This window comes from Chironomus tepperi, unplaced genomic scaffold (assembly GCF_022539635.2).
Source record: "Chironomus tepperi strain 1889 unplaced genomic scaffold, CSIRO-AGI_Ctep_v1 contig_354, whole genome shotgun sequence".
NCBI lineage: Eukaryota > Metazoa > Arthropoda > Insecta > Diptera > Chironomidae > Chironomus > Chironomus tepperi.
Genome location: NW_027226476.1, coordinates 246,833 through 268,004, shown reverse-complemented (window position 1 = coordinate 268,004; position 21,172 = coordinate 246,833). Strand labels below are relative to the sequence as shown.

Here is a 21,172-nt window from a genome sequence, read left to right as displayed (position 1 = left end):
AATCATTTAAGGTGAGTTTTATCCCAAAATGTACCTGGATTATTGACATCAATTTGTCTACCTGCATTTCTCCTGTGTATAGATTTAGATATGTATCATGATATTCGATAAAGTTTTGTAGGCTTTCGACTCTATTGAATATTTATATAATCCCGAGTGGATAGAAGATGTTGGGGTTGAAAGCCAAGTGCTTGAACTTTATGCAGACTCTAGATGGATCATTGTGATTATTGTGTAATTCTCTATTAATAGTCTCAATTAATTAACTAAATTGATAATTTTAACATTTTTATGCACATTCTATAAATTTATTTAATAGCAAAATTCAGATGTCACGATGTTTCCTCTAATAACTGCTAAAGTGTTCGGTACTCAATATCTTTCATGTACATTTTCTGCTGACGTTGACAATTTTCTCTTTAAAGATTGTTTCTGTACTTAAATTCTAACTTTTCAGAATGTAGATGTCATTTCCTCTCTATTGTAGCTGGCATTTGTATATTTCATTCTGAAAAGTTCATTTGTCAACTTGTGAGCATGAAACTGCGTCATTTTTTACTGGCATGTCTATTACTTCTACTTTCTTCCATCAACATTTCTTTACTCTCATGTTTTTATTGTTATATATCCATTTCACTAATTCACGATAGGTACGGTAGGTATACTGTCAAAATTGCTCTCTGTCTTTTACATTTTTTTCCTTCCTTCCATTCAATAAAAATAAAAATTTGCTGATTCACAAAAACACAACTCGTGTTTTTTTGGTAGGTCACGTAAATCGGAGAATGTCTACACACCGAAGTGCTTTCGTTTGTTATCAGTAATTTGACTTCTCCTGTCCGCAGGAATAAATGTATACGTTGATATTCATACACATACTCACAAAGGGTCGACAAATAATTTTAATGTAAATTTAATGCCTCAGGCAAACCGAGTAAAATCGCATAAATTGCTTTATCTTTAAATTACTTCGCCCCCATTGTACTACAAAAGTGTTGAAATTTTTTATAACTTCTTCTTTCGAAAGAAGGTGATTTCTAGAAAAGCAGCAGGAAAAGGTGAATGTACACATGTAGATGTGTGTAAGGTTAGAAGAAAAATTTAAGGTCGCTGAACAAGGTTTCTGTAAATAATTTCTTGTGTGAACTTGTATGGAAATAAAAGGTTTAAAAAGAAGGTTTTCTGATGAACAGATATGTAAATAGAAACTTTGAGTTTCATAGAAAATACTTCAATTTATTTGAATCAGTTTTTGCTCTAATTATTCATTTATAATAAAACATCCAACTCTATAAAAAATAAATGACATAAGAATTTCCTTTGAATGACACAAAAAAAAACTCTTTTATATGATTATGAACAGCGAAGTTTGTTGTAATTCAAACATACACACCACATTCACTGAAGCACAAATATATACAGCACAGATCTCACATTAAAAATGGCATTCAACGAAAAATGACATAAAAATATACTTTCTTTCCTTTTCATTCTCGACTATTGCCAAATGTCGCTGAGGAAACATCATTTAGTACAATAATCCTTCCTCTGTTGCCTGATTATGGCATCCATTTTCAAATTCCGTTCTCGCATTGCTGCATTTTCCTTTTGAAGTACCTCTAAAGTGGCATCCTTTTTCTGTATAGCCTGTTGCACTCGAGAATAAATTCGCTGTATTTCCATTTCATGCTCTTTGTTGATAGTTTGCAATTCTGTTTTGATTTCACTGCGGGCCTCTTCTTTTAAGTTATCCTTTTCAGCTGTATACTTTTCACATAACTTTTTCCCATTCAACATTGTATACGTGTGTGTATGTTGAGTAAAATAGGAAATAATGTAAGAAAAAAATGAGGATATAATAAAAATGATGAGAATAATCTAAAGTGTATTGGAATGAAGGACATGAATAGCAGCGCATTTCTACTGATGCGAAAGTATGTTGGAATTTTTAATTAAATTTCCCTTTGTAGAACTGTATTAAAGATGCTCCTTTCTTGGGTAAAAATTATATGATAAATTAATTTGTAAAGGAATTTGAATTAGGACTCAGAAAAATATTTTTATGGGGTCGATAGCTTTATAATTAAAATTTCTAGACCATCGAACTAAAATTATAAAAATATAATATATTCAAGAGTAAGCTTAAGACAACTTTCTTACAAAATGTCAACCCCGACACATTTTTCTGTATGAAACTGGTGCTTAATATATTAAAATCATCGCTTTTTATATGAATATATGACAATTTCTCGCTGTCATGCAGCTGGTTCTATTGAAAAATAAATATCTATGCATATACGAGAGTATAATACTTGACTACATTTCACAAGACTTTCCGCCACTTTTTTTTTTTGCTTCCGCTGTATTAAAAAAAATGTAAAACGATTTTATGCAATTGATATTCATACCTTTGTCAAGTGATTCAATTGAAGCTCCATTTGTGTAACCATTGCTTTAAGATTTTGTGTATTTGCTTCGCTCTCAGCTAGTCGTGTTCGTGTTTCAATATATTTGTCCTTTAATACCTTTTCAGAATTTTCCACTTCTCTAATTTCATGCTCGTATTTTTCTTTCATTCGACTGTCAAATGAAAAATAAATATTAAGTTTCATACATATAAATTTAATTCTTTCTTTTTCGCTGTTGTTTAAATTCACTCTTGTGCAAGGGAGAACAAAGATTGTTTGAAAAAAAAAAAATATAACACAGTTTAATAAAGTCGTGATGTAATTCGGAAAAAAAATTGAAAAATTCCATATCACAGCTAGAAATTGAGAAGACCTTTTTATTTATAAATTCATATATAAGCTATAAAGTTTATAGCAATAATCGAGATTCTTATTTAAAATAAAAACATTTTGTCTCTATGACAGTACGTAACAAAAATCGATGGCCTATGAGCATCTGATGATATTATTAAGTTTAGATTAAGAATATATAATTTGCGAGACATTGATATTAAGGGGATTTTAATTGCCATCGTTAATTTTTATTATTTTCGATTGCTAAATCCATTTGGTACAATTAAAATGTATTTTTCTAAGAAAAGAAGACATTTGAAATTCTAAGGAGGCAGAAAGACTAAGTGCTCATAATTAAATTTTGAAAGTCTGTGAGTAGCTCCTATCTGAAAATTCAGATCAATGTTACTGTCATTTGATAATCATATTACTCCATTAATACTTAGTCTAATCTTGATCAAGGACACTTACGATGATAATCAATCAGACAAACTAAAGGTTCCTTAAAATCAATATTTATCGTATAGTTCAAAATTAAGCAAGATTAAAATGATAAGAATTCATGAGATTTCAATAAATTAATTTATGCTTTAAGCTTGCCAAATAATCTTTTTTTAAGTCTATTTTAATGATTGAATATTGCGTGTTTCAATATTGAATTTATATTGTTTTAAGAAAACATTTTTTTATGGTTTATTTGATCGGAAAGGGGTAAAATTTTCCAGTTTTTACAAATAAATTGTACTTCTATACAGAAGTGACAAAGAAAGCAACAATTGCATTATTGTTATGAGTTTGCAGCACTTGCTGTCGACTGGGTGTTGCAAATTTTCTTAATGTCAGTGCTGAGGCGACAGAAAATTCAAAAGACAATCATCAATTTCCATTTTGCATGTTTTTTGTGAATAGCATGAAAGCTTTCCGAAAAAAGTATTTAAGGAAATCATATATCATTTATTGTAATAGACTTACAACAGTTGACTGGTGGATTTTGACAACTTTATAAAGTAATTATTCATTCATGTAGAAGAAAATGCGCTTTTAATGGTTATATAAAAAAAACTTTTTCGATTTTTTCGCATATTGATATTAAATCGAATAGAAAAAATACAGAATTCCTGAACATTATTTTTTTCCTTCATCATACTTGAAAAAAAAAATTTGAGTGAAAGAAACAACGGCGAGAGAAGAAAAAATAATAAAATAGAAATAGGGAGATTATATATAAGTACAATAAATGAGATCATTTTAAAAGGCAATGAATGATAATATGAGCATATACATGCACGAAATTGAAGTTGAAACCACCCATCTCATTCCCAGAGTACTCACTTTAATTTGCCTTCATAATCCTGCTGATTCTTAGTCGATTCCATATCCATTTTTGAAATAATCGCATCAATTTGTCTATCCCGCTCCAGTCGATTCTGTTCACGTATTAAATTTTCTTTTTCGGATTCGCGCAATTTCATTTTATTTTCAAATTCCCGCTTCCATATTTTAAAATCCGTCTCGTATTGCTCTTGGATTTTATTTAACTCCATTTGATGTTTCGACTCCCGTTGTTTGAATTTCTCATCATATGACTCCTTTGCATCCTCCAACATTTCAATTCGTTCATTTATCAATTCATCCTTTTTCATTTCAAATTGATGTTCCTTTTCGCGAATCTCACTATATAAGCGCTCTTTCTCCATCTCAAAATCATGAATCATTCTTATACGCTGTTGCTCTGCCGATTTTCTCTCGTCATCCAATTGCTTCTCGAAACGTTCTTTTATCGCACGACGTTCACGTTCAATTGCAAGTTCACGCTCTTCAGCATAAGACTCACGAATTGCTTTTTCTGACTTTTCATATTTCTCTTTTGTCTCTTCAATCGCTTTCATGACGTCAAGTTGATGTTGTCGTTTTATTGCATCAATTTCTTGTTTGTGATTCGATGACATTTTATTAATTTCCATCTCCAAACCCTTCACTGTCAGTTCTTTTATTTTCTTGGTATTATCACGAACCCACTTCTCACGACGAATCTTTTCACCCGCCAACGTTTGTTCTTTAACTTTCTCAATTTCTGTCTTCAGTCGATGCTCCCACGCTTGATTTTGACTATCCAAGCGTCTTGTGATTTGTGATACTTTCTCGCATAATGATCCCTTGTCCTTAATCAATTGTTCAATGAAGGTTTGATGTCGTGCCACTATTTCCTCGTAATGCTTCTTTTGTTCCTTCAAGCGATTCTGTCCATTCAATTTTTCCAAGCGTAATGCTTTTGCTTTATCATTTCTAACATTTCCCACATGCTCTTTGCTCAATTGAATCGCATTAGAAAGTTCATTCGCACGCAACGAAAGTTTTACAATGCGACGAGCCAATTGATGATTTGGCAACATGAGAAGATCCGATATTCTATTAAACGAATGAGGAGGGGATCGTGAAATAGAAAATTGAATATTTTTAATACAATATGCAACGTTTTCAAATTGTAATATTTATATTTTAAATATTTCTCTAAGTCAAATTAAACCATCAATCAGTTTATAACAATTGATAGGACCAATATGTAGGTATATGAAAAATCACATAAAGCATTCTCGTAAAAAATTTATAAAAATTAATTTATTTCCCTCTCATAAAAACTCACTTGGGAACATCTTCAATCACATCAGGCTCCAATGCGAATTCAAGCTCTACATTTTCTCGTTCTACGAGGTTATTGCCCTTCATCTCTATCAATGCTTTGTCACATGTCGAGTCAACTTTATCCAAGTATGAGAAAATTTCTCTACGAAGAAAAAAATTAGATGAAAAGAATAAGAAATGTTTAAAGGATGGTTGCGATGAGAACTGATTTGGATATAAAAGTTAAATTAGATAAAAAAAATGAGAATCAAGTTTAACAGACGAAAAAATTTGTGACACCAAAATGCGTAAAACAAGCATAATAAAACTCACTTGAGCTTGATATTTGCATTCTCAACGGTATCTGTGCACTCAGTTATTGACATTTCATTTTCAGGGGATGCCATTGAGTTTAAAATTGTGTTCAACTTAAATTCTACATCAGTTTTGAGTGCCTTAAAGTCCTCTGTATCCTTTCTATCATGTTCAATCTCCTTTATAAAGCTCACAATCTCTTGATATGTGGATTCATCTTTGCCCTTTTCAACTTCTTTATTATTGTCATTTATGTGACACGTTCCAATTCCACTTCCGCCACCAATAATGTTAAAATCAAGCTCAGAGAAATTGTCCTCATTTACGGACATCCAACTGACCACTTTTTCAATTTGAAACTCATCTAATGTTGAATCTTGCCTCTGCTGATGTCCATATAATCCAGTCGATGGCGATTTTGGTGGTTTTTTCATTTTATCACCATTACTCGTTCTATTGTGACCAGTTGTTGCACTCGATGCTTTTCCAAATGTATTCGAATGTTTGGTTGGCTTCGTTAAATCCTTTAAATTCTTAGATTTCTTTGAAAGATCATTAATTTTCCGATTATTTGAAACTGAATTGTTGTAATTTTCATTAGATGTTCCAATCTCTTGTTCTTTAGCCTTTAAATATTTTTTAATTACTGGATTCATTGATTGATTTAATTTATTGCCATTACTGTCTATTATTTGTTGCTTGTTTCGTAAATTATTCAATTGTGTTGCTGCTGTGCTTACTGTTGTTGCTTTATCTGTCATTCGATGATTAATAGTAGCAACTTCTGTTTTGTAATCGTCTATGATTTGATTTAATTTAAACGATTTCTCATTTTCCTTACGATATCGATAATCAAGCTCATCGAGCTCATTATCGGAATTACTTTCCATATAATGTTCTTTTACATATCGTTTGGTATTAGAAAACGAAGTTACTTTATCATCCTCTTGATGATGACGATGGTTTTGTTGAATTTGCTGTTCGTCTAATGATTTATTTAATTTCTCAACATTGCCACTTGTCTGACTTGATTCCGTATCACTATAATCTATCTCATATACATCATTTGTGCTGCACTCGAGCATTTCCATTTTTTAAAAATTTGGCGTGAATATGATATTTTTTTGTTGTTGTTATTGTCGGTGTGTAGAACATCCACGGAACACCAAAAAATAAATATATGAGATTTTTTTACGTGTTTTGTGTTGAAGGGAAGACGATGATGATGATGATGATTACACGGAAATCCGGAAAAAGAGATGGAAAAAAAGAAATTTTTCGTGATTAATTTTGTTGATGTATTTTCTTTAATCATTTGCCTTTTGCCATATCACTTTATTTGTGATATTAAGTTAAGAATAGATGTATACTCAAGTTTTTCTAACTGTCCGTTTTTTGTCAATTTGTTTAGCAAAAGCAAACGTTTAGGAATATTTTGCAAACTTTATTTTATCTCTTATAAGTATTTGGCATCAGTCATGTTCTTATAAAGGATATATACAGAAAGTAGGGAAGGTAAATAAAGAAAAAAAAAATCTCATAAGATGCTCTTTAACATACCTGAATGACACACGTCCTGGCAAATCTAACTTTTTGCATTCACCATCACTAACATTCACAACTTTTGAAGCATTTTCGTTAACCCATAAGTCGTAAGACGTCGACTTTTTGCCACCATGATGGCTCTTGTTTCCATCAACTGACAGGGATTTAGTTTGATTGACATTGCTATTACTGAAAACAGATTTTCCGAGATCGGTTGAGCTGCCATACGTAAAGGATAATTTTAATGAATCTGGACGTTGCTTTATATGAGACGATCTGTACATTTCAAATGATTTTGATGCATCATGATGATTTGCATCTTTGTTCTCATTTTCCGACATATTGTTAGCCTTTACGGTCACAACATTCTCTTCAATACTTTCACTGTAACTCATTGTATCGTTCTCCTTTTGGGATTGTTCATTTAATTTCATTTCGTTGTTACAATTCACCATTAATCCTTTGTTTTCTTCTGCTGTCCAATATTTCGACGTCATTGATTGCTCATCAATTAGCAAGTTGAAAATATTTGACGATGAATTTGCTTTCCTACGATTTTTCTGTATGAGAAGAAGGATGACATTATAAACGGCATTCGCATTTGTCATGAGTGTTCAGTTGTGCGAAAGAAAAAATATGTAATGTAACAAAGGAGTCTTTCAGAGTGTGCCAATCGGTATTACCATTTAGCTAAGTTTATGGTTTAACCATTTTGTTCCTCTTTTTTTTGGTTGACTAACTTAACTTTAAATTTGGTATAAATGGACTATAAAGTTAAGGAGAAGCACAAAAAGCTCATAGAATACTTGATCTTTGATTGGCACACTCTTGAGAGCAAAGAGATGAAAATAAATTTATGAGATGTATTATATTTTAACAACAAAAAATGGCAGCATGAGAAAAAAAAATAAAATAAAAATGGAAAGTGCAGATAAGCATAAAGTAACTTACATTTCCAAAATTAAATTTCACACTAGAATTTCTTTTTGAATTATTAAATTGACTGTCTGCCGACAATGGACGTCGATTTTGATACAAAATACTATTGTTACGTGATATTAACCGATTTCGATGGAAACTCAATGAAGCGGAAGCGGGTCGATGTGTGTAAACGGGTGGGTAATAAATTGGTGCTGCTTGTATTTTTTCACGCGTTGCTAAGCTAATCTATGTGACCACAACACAAAATGAAAATAAATATATATTTTTCTCTGGCAATATGAAGAATTATAGACAAAGATTAACCATTTAATATTTGAATGCTTTTTTTTTTTATATAAAATCAACTCATAGTTGACCTTTTATCAGCTTACTACATGATGTGGATTGGCAAAAGTTCTATTTAAAACAACTTTTTTTGTCGTCGCAAAAAGTCATTGAACTAAAAATCATGTTTTTGCTTACCTGTGACCCAACTAATTCCATAACTCACAGAATAAAAATTTCTCTGTATTTTTTTTTTCTCCTTTATTTTTGCGTTTTTATTTCTCTTTGTGTAAAAATTAACAAAATGACAAAGGTTACTTGATTATTACTAGTCCATACTAGATCTTTTATATTAACTTGGGGTACATTTTTTCAATTTTTCTTCTTTTACTGAACGTTGTTTTAATTAAAATTATATTTTCTTTGTCTATTGTCTTTTTATCTCAAAAGACATTCTGAATGCAATTCTTTTCTCTTATCACATTTCAAAAATTAAAATTTTTAATCTTGTGCTACACTGACCGACGACCGGTAACGCAATAATAAATTTCTTCAATTGTGAAAATAAACAAGCTACAAATAATTCAAAACAAATACAATAAGTTTTCATAGCAACCGTGAAAAAGGTTTAAGTTGAAATTAGAACGGAATGCTTGATGCAATTTTGTTTGTTAAGGGGTTTCGGATGAAAAATTTCTAAAAAATATTTCACAATATTTTTATGACCTAAAGATTAAAAAGGTAACTAAAAAATCGAATGATTTTGCAATTAAACATCAAGGACATTTTCAATACTGCTCAAAAATTTGAATCTACAAAGCTTAAAAAAGTCTTTTCAAAGCTTCACAAAACGTCCAAAAGATGGCACTAAAGGTCAATTCTATGGATGAATTTTTTCAAAATTTTTGACTTGTGAGATCGGTGAAAAACCTTCTAGGTGTCTAATTTACTACCGTCGAAAAGCTTTAGTTAATATAATATTTCAATTTTTATGCTGATATTTCCGCGTCGCTAAAATCAAATTGCGACTATTTCATACATTATTCTACCTTTGCTAATGATTGACCAAACATTTTGTGTATATTTCATTTAGAACTATTATTTACTGTTCCTAAATACCGTAAAAACTTTTAATTGAAGAGAAAATTGAGTCTCTGCTAAAAACATAAAGTTCAATAAATGCCTTCCAAAAAGTTTCATAAAATATCCAAAAGGTGTCAGTAAAATACAAAACCTATCGTCTTTGTTTAAAATAGAACCCATAAAAAACGCTGTATGAGGGAAAATATTCTTCATAGACAAATAGAAACTAGTAGTTAATGTAATATTTTCAATTGTGCAAGTTAACCTTTCTGACATAGAAATTCTTGGACAAAGTAAGTGTTCTATAAAATTTTTAATCTATCAGCTGTGGAATGCGTGATAAATTTGAATTGAAATGAGTCATCAAGCTGTAGCTTAATTAAAATATTGAATTTGAATAAAAATATTTTTGTAATTGGTTCTGTAAAAAATTTAATAATTGTATTAATTTTTATAATTGATATCCACATACCCACAAAAAATTTTAAATTCAATAATAAAATCATAAAGCTAACCAATTAGCAATCGACAATTAAAATTTTAATTAAATCGTCTGCTGATTATTGAACATATTTTGTTATGAGTAGTAAGAATAAAATAAAAAATTTCCACTAATGTAGTGTATGTATGGGTTGTTTACAATTCAACTGACCTTGAAGAGAAGCTTTCAACTATATACCGCATAAAAGAGTAACTCGACGCCAGAAAAACTCGGCCACATTGTATGAACTTTTCATAGTATTGATTTGTCCTCGTTTTTATTAGTCCTGCAAATATCCTTCAAGCACTCCTTATTCGAGAATCAAATGCGAATTAAATTTTTTAAAACATATCTTAAGAGTTATTCTCTCACGAACAAAAACAAAATAAAATGTAAGTGAGTATGAGTTTTTATGTATGTGAGACCCGGCTCGAAATTCGAGAATAAAGCAACAGAGAATCATTCAGTTTTCGATTTTTGAACGGTGAAGGCTTGTGTTGTAATTAAATTATCTCAGCTATTAATCTTGTTATTATTTCATCAATTTATTTTTAAAGTATAATCAGATCCCAAGCACATCTATAATTATTCCAGTTTCTTTAACTCCAGTTTTTGTAAGTGCATTCCAATCGAGTGAAATCATATTTTTTTTTGTTTAAAAGTTGAAGGTCAGCAGAATTATTTTTAGAAATCTGCACACTAAATTCAACGGTTAGTTTTTCCATAATTTCGCAGTCTTCATTTACTTCAGTATGATTTTTTTTCTATGTATGAGTTTGCCAGTGTTTTAATTTTTTTTAATTATACAGCAGAATTGGTTGACTAAGTTTGAAAATGCTGCGCAGTATAAATCAATGATTTTCGTGAGATTTCCATTTTTATTTTTATTATGTCATAAGCACAAACTCGTGTATGCAAAATATAAAGAAACAACAAAAATTTTATTTACTTCGAAGATGAGAGAAAAATTTTCTTCTTTTATCTTAGGGAATTAAAAAATATACAAAATTTTCATTTTTAAGTGATCAATGCGCATTTGTGAAGATTCTTTAAAATTCAAGTTTTTACATTGTTTCTGACGATACTGATTTCGATTTTCAATGCTTCAGCACACCAAAAATATTATTTCAAACTAATGAAGAGTATAGGCTTGTTTTTACGTTTTAATAAACGCTCAGACTTCTCAACTCATTCTAAACATTTTAAATACTTCATCTGTATTTGGTAAATATTTACAAGAAATGACACATTCCATTCTATAAATAACAACAGCAACAAACATCCCATACCATCCAGTCATAATAAAAAGCAATGAGTTTTTATCTGAATTGTGCTAAACCGAAAAAAATAGAAAATGTAATTAATGGATAGTCATTAATACTCATCAGAAAATCAAGTGTATATAATACTATTGATCCATTTATTTCTTCATTTATTTTTTGCAGAAAGGAACACCCAAATTATAAATTCCTGATAGCATTTGTTCTCTAAAGATTTCTAATTATACACCAAAAAGTTATTAAAAATGTTCAGTGGATTCACAGGTACTTGATCAAGTTATTTATTAAAATTATATTAAAAATGGATGTTTTTTGGAAGCCTCATCAGTTTTAATTTTAAATGTCTACCATAAAAAAACTACAGCAAACAAGGCACATTTTTGCGTTTTATGTTTATTTGACTATGTGGTCGATAAAAACTATGAAGAGGTGAATGATTCAATACAGTGTGCGAGAAAAAAATATTCAAACTAGCTTGTCTCAAGAACAAGAAGAATAAATTGTCATATGTGAAGTCATTTCTTACGTCATTTTTCTAACGCATTCTTCTTATGGGAAGTATGATGTTAGGTTCATGTTTTAGGTGGCTGACAGGATATGGAAGTTTTGAATTTCGTAATCATGTAGATTAAAAATGTCCTTAGTCCTCAGATTATATCAGAATTCTAAGAAATAGAATTAAAAATTCAGCTAATAATATTTAATTTAATGAATTAGAAACAATTGAATAACCCACAACATCCTGCCTTTATTTATCGTATGAAGCAATAGTATCTATCTTTGAAATATCACGAACCTCAGGTTCGTAATTCGTCATTAATCAAAAATGAAGATTTTTCTAAATTCAATCGATTAATATCCTGATTATGACTAATGTCCAATAAAATGCTCTTTAGTCATCTTATTTCTACGTGACTCAGTAACTTATCATATTTTCTCACCACATTTTATTGTGACAGATCGTGTTGCCTTGACAAATTTAGCTTCTGCCATTTGTTCGAAGCGTGATATCATGTGTTAATTAACAAAACAAAAAAAATTAACCAATATTAACTAAAATTCTTAAAAGATACATCTATTTTTGTAAAAATTCCATCAATACTTTCGATTATTAATGTTTACTATTCCTCAAACTAATTATTTTCCCATGCCCACAATGGAATTTTTTATGACTTTATATATTAATAGAAAAATCTTCTTGTAAGTACGTGTGGCTTTTGATTAAGTCGCAAAATAATTACATTCCCGTTTTTCTACATGTCGTTAATTACATCAAAGTATCATTAATGCAATTTTTCAATTTAAATTTTTTAGCTTCATTAAAAAATTTCGGCGATAAAGCCACTAGCCTTTTTGAAAGAAAAAAGAAGGAAGCAGGTGATATTGCAACAGAAAAAGTTGACAAAGCAAAGAAATTGGCTGAAGAGCAAGTTCAGAAGACATCTGACGCTGTTTCAGGTGCTACTTCTGGTGCTTCAAGTTTAATCGCTGGTGTTAAGAAAGATGCTGCTGATACCAAGGATGATGTTCAAAAGAAAACTGGTAAATTGATGAATTTTTTTTGAACAATCTTTCTATTAAAATCTTTTTTCTTGCGTTCAGATGAAGGTTTGAAAGATATCGAAGATTCAATTGAATCACAAATTGTTCAAGCTAATCAAGCAGCTAATAAGGTTACTGATGATATCAGCAAAGCAAAAGACGAGGCAGTCGAAGAAACAATTAAAAAAGTAGATCAAGTTAAAGAAGAATCTACAGCACAAGCTGACCTTCTTAAAACAGGAGCAACTACAGCTATTGATCAAGGCATTAAGGCAGCTGAAACAGCTGTAGATGATCAACTAAGAACAGTTGAAAAGACTATTGATGAAAAGATGAAAGTTGCCAGCAAAGCTGTAGATGACAAAATTTTAGAAGCTAATAAATATGCTGATGCAAAGCGTCAAGAGTTCACACATGTAAATATTCAAAATTTAAATTAATGCAAATTCTGATATCTATTATTTTTTTTTTTTACAGAATATCACTGAGAGTATCAATAAAGTCCAACAAGGTGCCATGGGAGAAGCATCAAATTTGCTCGGAAAATTAAATCTCGGTGGAAATAAATAAATTTGAAATATTTCACAAAGTGCTTTATTTTTGCAGTTACAGTTTCACAGAATCTCTAAATCCGCACAGATATTCGCCTCCCTATAGAAATTAAATACTATTCAAAAACCAAAATTAACGGCATTCTGTTCATCTTATTTCTTTTTACCACATTTTTTATTAGTTCTTAAGATTATTAATCTTGTCATTTTTTATATACTCATTTGTTCGAAAAAGAATGCAAAGATCAAATTATGAGATCTTATAAATTTGTTAATTAATTTTTTGACGAATATATATTTAAAAAAATTTGTATGCTTACATGCAAAACAATTTATTTAAAATTTAAATAAAATAAAGCTTTCAAAAGCTCCGAAAATATTGATGTAACATAATTTTTTTAATTCGCATATTTTTTAAACATATCATTTTTTCCAGGTGATTTTTAAATTTTTTTATAATCATCGGAATTTCATAATTTGAATCTTTTAGCGGTTACAATAAATTCAATCATTGTTCAGAAAATACGGTTAAATCATTGAAAACCACTTTTAAATGCTTAGTAACATAATAACTCAATGGATACTATTAACTGTCATTGAAAATTTAAAACTAAGCAACATCATTGAGCATCAACTAAGAAACGGTCTCAGCAGGCATAACATCAAAATGAAGTAAGTTTATTTATTCCAACGACTATTGTAAATTTTTGTATTTTATAATATCATGAAATAGTTTGCTGAAATTAGTTCACAAGAACTAAAATATACACAACATTATGAACAGACAATTGAAGATTATTATGATTATGGCACGAAAGCATATGCTCTGAAATTATTTAAAGCATATTTATTAATTGAAATAAAAGCTAATACAGCAACGGAATGGAAGCATTAATAAATAATGACTATCGAGTATATCGAATGACTGAATGCATATTTTGCAAAAAGTAATCAAAATGGCTGAATTTAGTGATCTCAGAAATATCTTCTGGATTATTTGACACTGCTGGATGTTGATCATCCATGTTAATCATGATCAATTAAATTAAATTATTTAAGGATATTCAATTCAGGTATTAGTAAAACATATTTCACAAAAGCTGGATCATTTTGTAAATAAATTTAAACTAAAATTTAATTTCTATTTTTTTGGTAATAATACCTATCACATAATTATATTTTATTTATTTTTACACGCTTTTATTTGTTTAAATTATGTATGCATTGGCATCTTCTATATTTATTTTTAATTGTATTTATTATATTCACTGTAACAGTCATAATTTATCTTTAATTCTCATAATTTAATTTCTTATAGTTCATTTATATTTTAATTTGTGAAGCATTTTTATTTTGAAATGATTTTATTTAAATCTGAGAACCCCTACTTGCTAATTTTTTTGGAGGTTTTTTATCATTTTTTACATTTAACAACTCTCATAAAAATGTTTCTGTGTAAATCTTTTGACAATTCCAACTGTCTTTTAAAATTTGAATTTTCTGTCTTTTTTGTGTAACAATTTCATGTCTCACAATTTATCATTAATATCAATTATGACTACATTTCATCACTTTTTAGGAACTATATATTAATGTCTTACCTTATTTACTGCATCTCATGTTTCCATGTCTGTGTTTTCGTCCTTGTGTGATTTTTATCCTCGTGCTTTTTCCTTACTGGATGTTTGTGACTCATCTGGATGTTCTCAATGTTTAATTTATTGACTTATCTGTGCCAATTTTGTTTCCTGACTTATTAGTGATGATTTCTGCTGATGTCTTTGTGTTTGTATTGATTCATAGTCCAATATTTTAATTATTTTGACTTTTTCACTTTTTCACTCGCGACTTTTCGTTTTTACTGAAATTTTAACATTGCATGTTCGTGTTTTTGTCTGATTGTCCGAAAAAACTGATTGTACTATAATTAACTATTTTAACTCGGATTACATCGCGACTATTCACTACTTTTATTACTTGACTATTTGCACACACTTATTAATTCACTTTTATGGTTATGACAATTTTCCTGGATGTAATTTGTAATTTTTTGTTAATTTATTATAATTATTTTATCTTCAAGACACTTTGTAAAAATGCCTGTTTTCGTGTTAAATACTTTGTTGTCCTTTTTATAATTTGTGTTCTATTTTTCCTTTTTTTGTATAAGTTTTGTTTGAATGATGTATGCACTTGTGGGGTCGGATTTAAACACCTTTAAGTGAATTTATGTATGTTAATTAGTGTATAATTGTAAAAAATGTATGATATCTCACTTTTAATGGCATATTATTAATTCCCCGTCCGACAGGTTAAAGAGTTTGATTTGAAAGAACGATAAAATGTTGGATCGAGGGGCAAGCTACTTAAAAACATCGAAAATAATGTCGAAAATGATTTAAATTACAATCGTTATAAATAAAATTATTGAAATATATATAAAATTGAAGAAAATATTATAAAATATTGGCTAATTTAGTCAATAGTGTACATAAAATATAAAGTTCTAGTAATTTTTAATTTTTTCATCAATAATTTTGATTAAAAACTTTAATTAAAAATAAGTAAATTTATATATGTAGAATTCTAAGGTAATTAGAAAATGCTGTGCTTATCATTTGTGACAGATGTTAAAGCCAATTCATTTTTAATCGACTGAATACTAAGTTCTACTTATAAACACAAAACTAAGCTTTCGAACAATACAACCTTAGCACTCAATCATAAAATAAGAGAAGCTTTATTGTTTCACGACTTAGTGTAATGGAAAATGAAAATTACTTGAGGGCTGTGATAAAAGGAAGGGATATAAAAGAGAAATAAATTGATTTTGAAAGAATAGACACTTTTATGACAGGAAGACAGTTGTCAAATTGAGAAAGGAAATGAAAAGTTCAATGCTTTAAAAACTTTCAAATCCATTCCCTTCTCAGCCAAGCATTATCATTATTTTGTTTTCAATTCCCTACAGTAAATTCGTTATAAAAATCATGCTATTTTCATTCAGGAGCTATGTCAAAAGAAAGTTATTTCTGATATTTCAGGAATATAAAAGTAAGAAGAACTATCAACTCTCAAACTTTTAACCATTATTTCAACTTTCCGTGCAAAAAGTTAAAGAGAGAATATCAGTTTCAAATAATCTTTAGTTTTGATAGTTTTATAATGAGATAGCTTGCAGACAATTTCATTATGTTATGCTAACGGTTGAAAATTATTTTTTATGTTGACCGAAATCTCATTAAATGACTTTTCATCGACATCCGTGCATTCAACATGAATAAAATAAATTTCCTCGCTTGGAATAAAAATTAATTTATTGACAACAATATTGTATCCAATTGAATTGGTCAATAGGGGTTAATGTGGGTTGGCAATCATAATATTCACAGTCGGTAGGCGGTTAGAATTACTGATATGGTCTATCAATAAATATTATGCTATTTTGTTTTATGTTGATGAAATTTTATCCACGTGTAATTGTTGTCATGATGAAATTTATGTGAATCAGGTATGAATTGATATTTTGGGGTCGAAATTTCTTTTTCTGAATTTTTGCATATTTGACCTATATTAGAAATTTTCAAGCTATTGGCAATAGCTAAATTTAGAAGTGGAAATGTTGATTTTTTTCCATAGAGAATTTGTGACAAAGAGGTGAGGGGGGTTTTAAATGGAATTTTTCGCTATGCGTAAGTGCACAATCCCTCTTTAAAAATAATTCATATTGAAGGTCATTACATAGATTCAGTTTAATTGTATAAAAAATATGCTTAGAGAAATCCATTAACTTTTTTAATTAATTTCTTTTCCTTAATTAGGTTTTTCTTTAAGCAAACTTTCTGCATTTGGTTAAAAATACACAGGAGGAAAGAAAATGGTCTCCAAAGAATACGCAAAAAAGAAGCATAATTTTGATGAAAATTGTCAGGTTGTGCTTTTGGGGATTTTGACTCTTACAAAATTTGAATAAGTCATTTATTATCATAATCACTTAAGCATGAAATGATGATCAGATATTCCCAATCTTATATTACTCATAGAAATAATGAGATTGTAAAAAATTAGAATTAGCTTTTAACAATGGTGTAAAAATAGAATCACATTTCCCCATTATGGCTGTTATACTAATGACATAAGCTTATTGCAAAAAAATTACTTTCTAAATGGAAATGAATTTTTTCCAAACAAATGCCACGAGGATGAAATAAATAAGAAGTGAGTAAATTATTTGAACCTTAATTTCATAAAGTCTGCAGCATCCGGCAGAGTCGTTCAATTGGTCGTAAAAAAATCAGAATATTTTACTAAAAATTATGTCCTTTAAAATTAAAATTAATTCGTTTTTCTTAAGACTCACATCTAACTTAATTATAATTAATAATAATCTGTCCTTTCGTCTCAAATGTCATTAGATTCTGTATTTCCTTTCTTAATTAGATGGAGTTTTTTTTTATTTTAAGTCGAATCCACTGAGATTGAAATTTGAATAAAAGTTTTTATGCAAATGTCTAAAATCAAAATTAAATTACAATTGGAAAACACCATTTAAAACTTATAACCTCACAGAAACCTCTACTGAATGTTAAATATTATAAAAGAGAGAAGCAAAAAAGAGTGAAAATGGGGAGACATATAAAACGCGATCTCTTATGAAAATTAATTCAATGAAACCCTAAATTAATTTTCATTCATATTTTAATTCAATTTATCCCACTTTCGCTCATTGTGTTTGATTCTATGTCTCTTTCAAATAAATTTAATTCGAATTGAGATTGCCATATTAAGCTAATTCACTCAAAATAAATTTATGAAAAGATGGGTATTGAAATAAATTAAAATATTGAAAAGTTTTCCTTTTCAAAAAAGGAAGACCCTCGTTCTAAGTCTATTACCTTGTCTTTGCAGTTATAAAATTATGTTTTTTTTCTAAATTTTAGCTTTCTTTCCCTAAATAATTTCTGATTCACTGAATTGGAGGTTGAAAAGAAATAATTTTGACATTTATTTCTCTTGATTGATAAAGGAATTCTCATCAATTTCCATTTTTCATTAATTTATTTGGTATAGACAAGATTTTTTATCATATAGAAATATTTTTCTAGACAAAAACTAATATATATTCCTAATTTTTTAAACAGTTTAAGTATGCATTACATCATTTCTTTTCATTTGGAAAAATCACTTAAAAATTCAAAATTTTTTGTTATACCTAATTGAAAGCAATTAGTTTAATGATTTTCTGATGCTCAAAATAGATTTTTAATTACTTTAAATAGCAAATCATCGATCGATTTTGAACAAACTTTGTGTTCACTTTAAAGCAAAATATGAATCAAAAGTTAAAGCATTGAACATGACCGGACTAGAACTTGAATTATCAATGGAGATAATGAATTTATTTACTGTTTGATATGCATGCGCTGATGCTAAATAATATTTTTAGCTTATAACACAATTTGAATAGCAATAACATGCCTTGTGCAAAATATTGCGTTTCGGATAAATTTCATTTGAACTTTTGGTGCTGATGATTCACGTAATGAACAAGGCACTATACTATAAACATCAAATCTAAGAGATAAAATGCCTAATCTAATATAAATTTACCTTATTATATTTTTAATTAGAATATTATGTAGGATATATTTTGTCTACACCTTGCAACAAAATCAATTATGAAGATATACGAATTGAAGAAATCACAAACAATAACAAACAATTAATTGCGTAGTATAAATTTTCCAAGAAAACAAATAAAGAATTTTTTTTTGTTGTAAACATCGAATGTGCTCTTAGTTTCCACTAATTTCTTACCATTCTTATTATGTAATAATAGGTACTTTAATAAATTCATCAGTTTTTCCCAGCTTTATCATAACTTTTAACATTATCATTTAGTAAAATTAAGTTCAACAAAGAAAAATAAAATTAGACCAGTAAACACGATTTATGTTTATTCTACTTCTGCTACACGCAAACATGTCGTTTTCAGCATGATTTTTTCAGTATTATACTCATCTGGTAAACACCTGTTAAAGCTGATTAGATAAAAAGTTGAATTAAAAATAATTAACACAATTAATTATCATTGTGGATATTGATAAACATCGTGAAAAAATAAGGTTGATTATTTCGCGAAAACTATGGTTAATTTTATTTATTTGTAATTAATTTACATTGCTCATTAAATGCTATTACGGATTCATGTAATTAAAATCTTTTTGGATATATTATTAATTTTCATAAAATTAATAAAATAAAATCAGAAAATGACAAAAGTTCAAAAAATTAAAAAATTTCAATGCAAATTTATGTGACATTATTGAATACGTTTTTGTTGCACAGTCCCATCGGCTAAATGTGTAATTAAAAATCAGTATACTATTGCTAAAAAAAGTTCAAAATCAAACTCAGGCTATTTATTTCAGTACTCCCTAAATCAGCTTGAAGTAAAACAATACTAGCATTTGACATTTTAGTTAGCTTTTATTTTTATGAAAATAATAAAAGCTTTATATCTTACGAGTAATGTACCTCAAAAAAGCAGTTAAATAATTATGCTTTTATATTTTTCGTCGAATATAATTAAAATGTGAATAAAAAGATCACCCACACATGAAATAAAAATAAAAATCTGCGAATAGCATTTAAAGGAAATATTTTTGTTTATTTCAAACGAGTTTTAACTTTTGCTTGACAATAATCAAATTGCAAAAACGCAAAGGAAATGAAAAGAGAAGAATTTAATCATAATAATTGATTTTTTAAAAGCGAGTTTGAGTAAATTCCTCAAAGCATTCTTGAATTTTGTGAATTTTACAATTCACAATGAAATGAATGCTTACACAGGACTTTTCTTCTTGTGTTGTAAAAATGAAATCATATAAAATGGAAAGAGAAAGTCACAAGAGAATCGTGAGCCGGATTTGATTGAATATTTTTTCCAGGATTTCTTTTTTTTCATTCATTCATTTAGAATGATTTCATTTTATTTATTTTAGATTCTAACTTTCTTGTTTACTTCGTAAAATAATTATTTTTCAAATGCATTCAACCTTACTGTACATTCAAATTCACAGAAGGCATTTTAATAACGCTTAAAATTTCAATATTCTGGATTTTGTTATTGAAAAATTTTGTACAATTTCAGGATTCAGGAATTGAAATTCAAATTAAACACGAATCGCTTAAAACTTAAAATTAGTCAAAAAATAAAATTTTGAAAGTACTAAATAATTATCCCATTCAACGGGATTAAATTTTGGAATTACTAAATTCAACGGGATAAAATTTTGAAAGTATTAAAAATATCTACATTCTGAAAATTATTTTCCTAACTAGTGTATCGGGTAAAAACCCAATGCGGATATATTCACACCAACACCGTCCCATAAAAATTCTCGGGCTAAGGCCATGAGCTACTTGAAAATGGTGTGAATATAACAAATTACAGTGAACATTTAAAAAAAATAACGAAAAGGTTTTAGGTATTTTACAAGAAAAAATCTATCCAAGAACGAAAAACATGGGATATATTATATGTATTATAGGGTGTGCTTTATGAAATAATTTATAATTGAAGTTTCTTTATAATTTCTAACCAATTTCACGACTGATTACTCTTCGATTTTTTAATATTGAAGAAAAATTTTATGCTTGAATTATTAAGCATTATACCTTGAATTGAAAAGTAAGTAAAGGAAAAAGATAATGTTATATTCATTCAATGATTCCTTAACTTAACGCCATTTTCTTAAAGTATAGCATTTCTGCCTAAGGGTGAATTACTTGAGGACAAAATGG

The 21,172-nt window shown here is 28.6% G+C and overlaps 2 protein-coding genes across 5 annotated transcripts; one reads left to right on the top strand and one right to left on the bottom strand.

The window, feature by feature from the left end:
* Positions 1–1,346: 1,346 nt before the first annotated feature.
* dila (centrosomal protein dilatory) lies at positions 1,347–15,335 on the bottom strand. 2 transcript variants are annotated; one of them, XM_070645218.1, is made up of 8 exons: positions 14,968–15,335; positions 8,175–8,390; positions 7,239–7,783; positions 5,697–6,749; positions 5,386–5,526; positions 4,074–5,150; positions 2,409–2,580; positions 1,347–1,779 (listed from the first exon to the last, which is right to left on the bottom strand). In XM_070645218.1, exons 3-8 carry the CDS (start codon positions 7,718–7,720, stop codon positions 1,525–1,527), a joined length of 3,180 nt encoding a protein of 1,059 aa, XP_070501319.1. In that variant the 5' UTR covers positions 7,721–7,783; positions 8,175–8,390; positions 14,968–15,335; the 3' UTR covers positions 1,347–1,524. The 2 variants fall into 2 exon arrangements, with proteins under 2 accessions (XP_070501319.1, XP_070501318.1); XM_070645217.1 differs by lacking the exon at positions 14,968–15,335 and adding an exon at positions 8,628–8,856.
* Positions 9,760–13,749, top strand: LOC139094250 (protein DR_1172). 3 transcript variants are annotated; one of them, XM_070645236.1, is made up of 5 exons: positions 9,760–9,805; positions 11,439–11,537; positions 12,588–12,815; positions 12,876–13,231; positions 13,293–13,749. In XM_070645236.1, exons 2-5 carry the CDS (start codon positions 11,519–11,521, stop codon positions 13,383–13,385), a joined length of 696 nt encoding a protein of 231 aa, XP_070501337.1. In that variant the 5' UTR covers positions 9,760–9,805; positions 11,439–11,518; the 3' UTR covers positions 13,386–13,749. The 3 variants fall into 3 exon arrangements, with proteins under 3 accessions (XP_070501337.1, XP_070501336.1, XP_070501338.1); XM_070645235.1 differs by lacking the exon at positions 9,760–9,805 and adding an exon at positions 10,450–10,607; XM_070645237.1 differs by lacking the exon at positions 9,760–9,805 and adding an exon at positions 10,686–10,704.
* Positions 15,336–21,172: the final 5,837 nt, after the last annotated feature.

Bases quoted from the DNA above. Each gene is read 5' to 3' on its own strand.
- dila (XM_070645217.1), bottom strand. From the start codon at position 8,648: ATGGAATTAGTTGGGTCACAG. The intron at 6,750-7,238 runs GTATGTTAAAGA...GCTCGAGTGCAG, and splicing joins CCAGGACGTGTGTCATTCAG to CACAAATGATGTATATGAGA. The intron at 2,581-4,073 runs GTGAGTACTCTG...TTCATTTGACAG, and splicing joins GATTATGAAGGCAAATTAAA to TCGAATGAAAGAAAAATACG.
- LOC139094250 (XM_070645236.1), top strand. The intron at 12,816-12,875 runs GTAAATTGATGA...TCTTGCGTTCAG, and splicing joins TGATGTTCAAAAGAAAACTG to ATGAAGGTTTGAAAGATATC. The intron at 13,232-13,292 runs GTAAATATTCAA...TTTTTTTTACAG, and splicing joins AGCGTCAAGAGTTCACACAT to AATATCACTGAGAGTATCAA.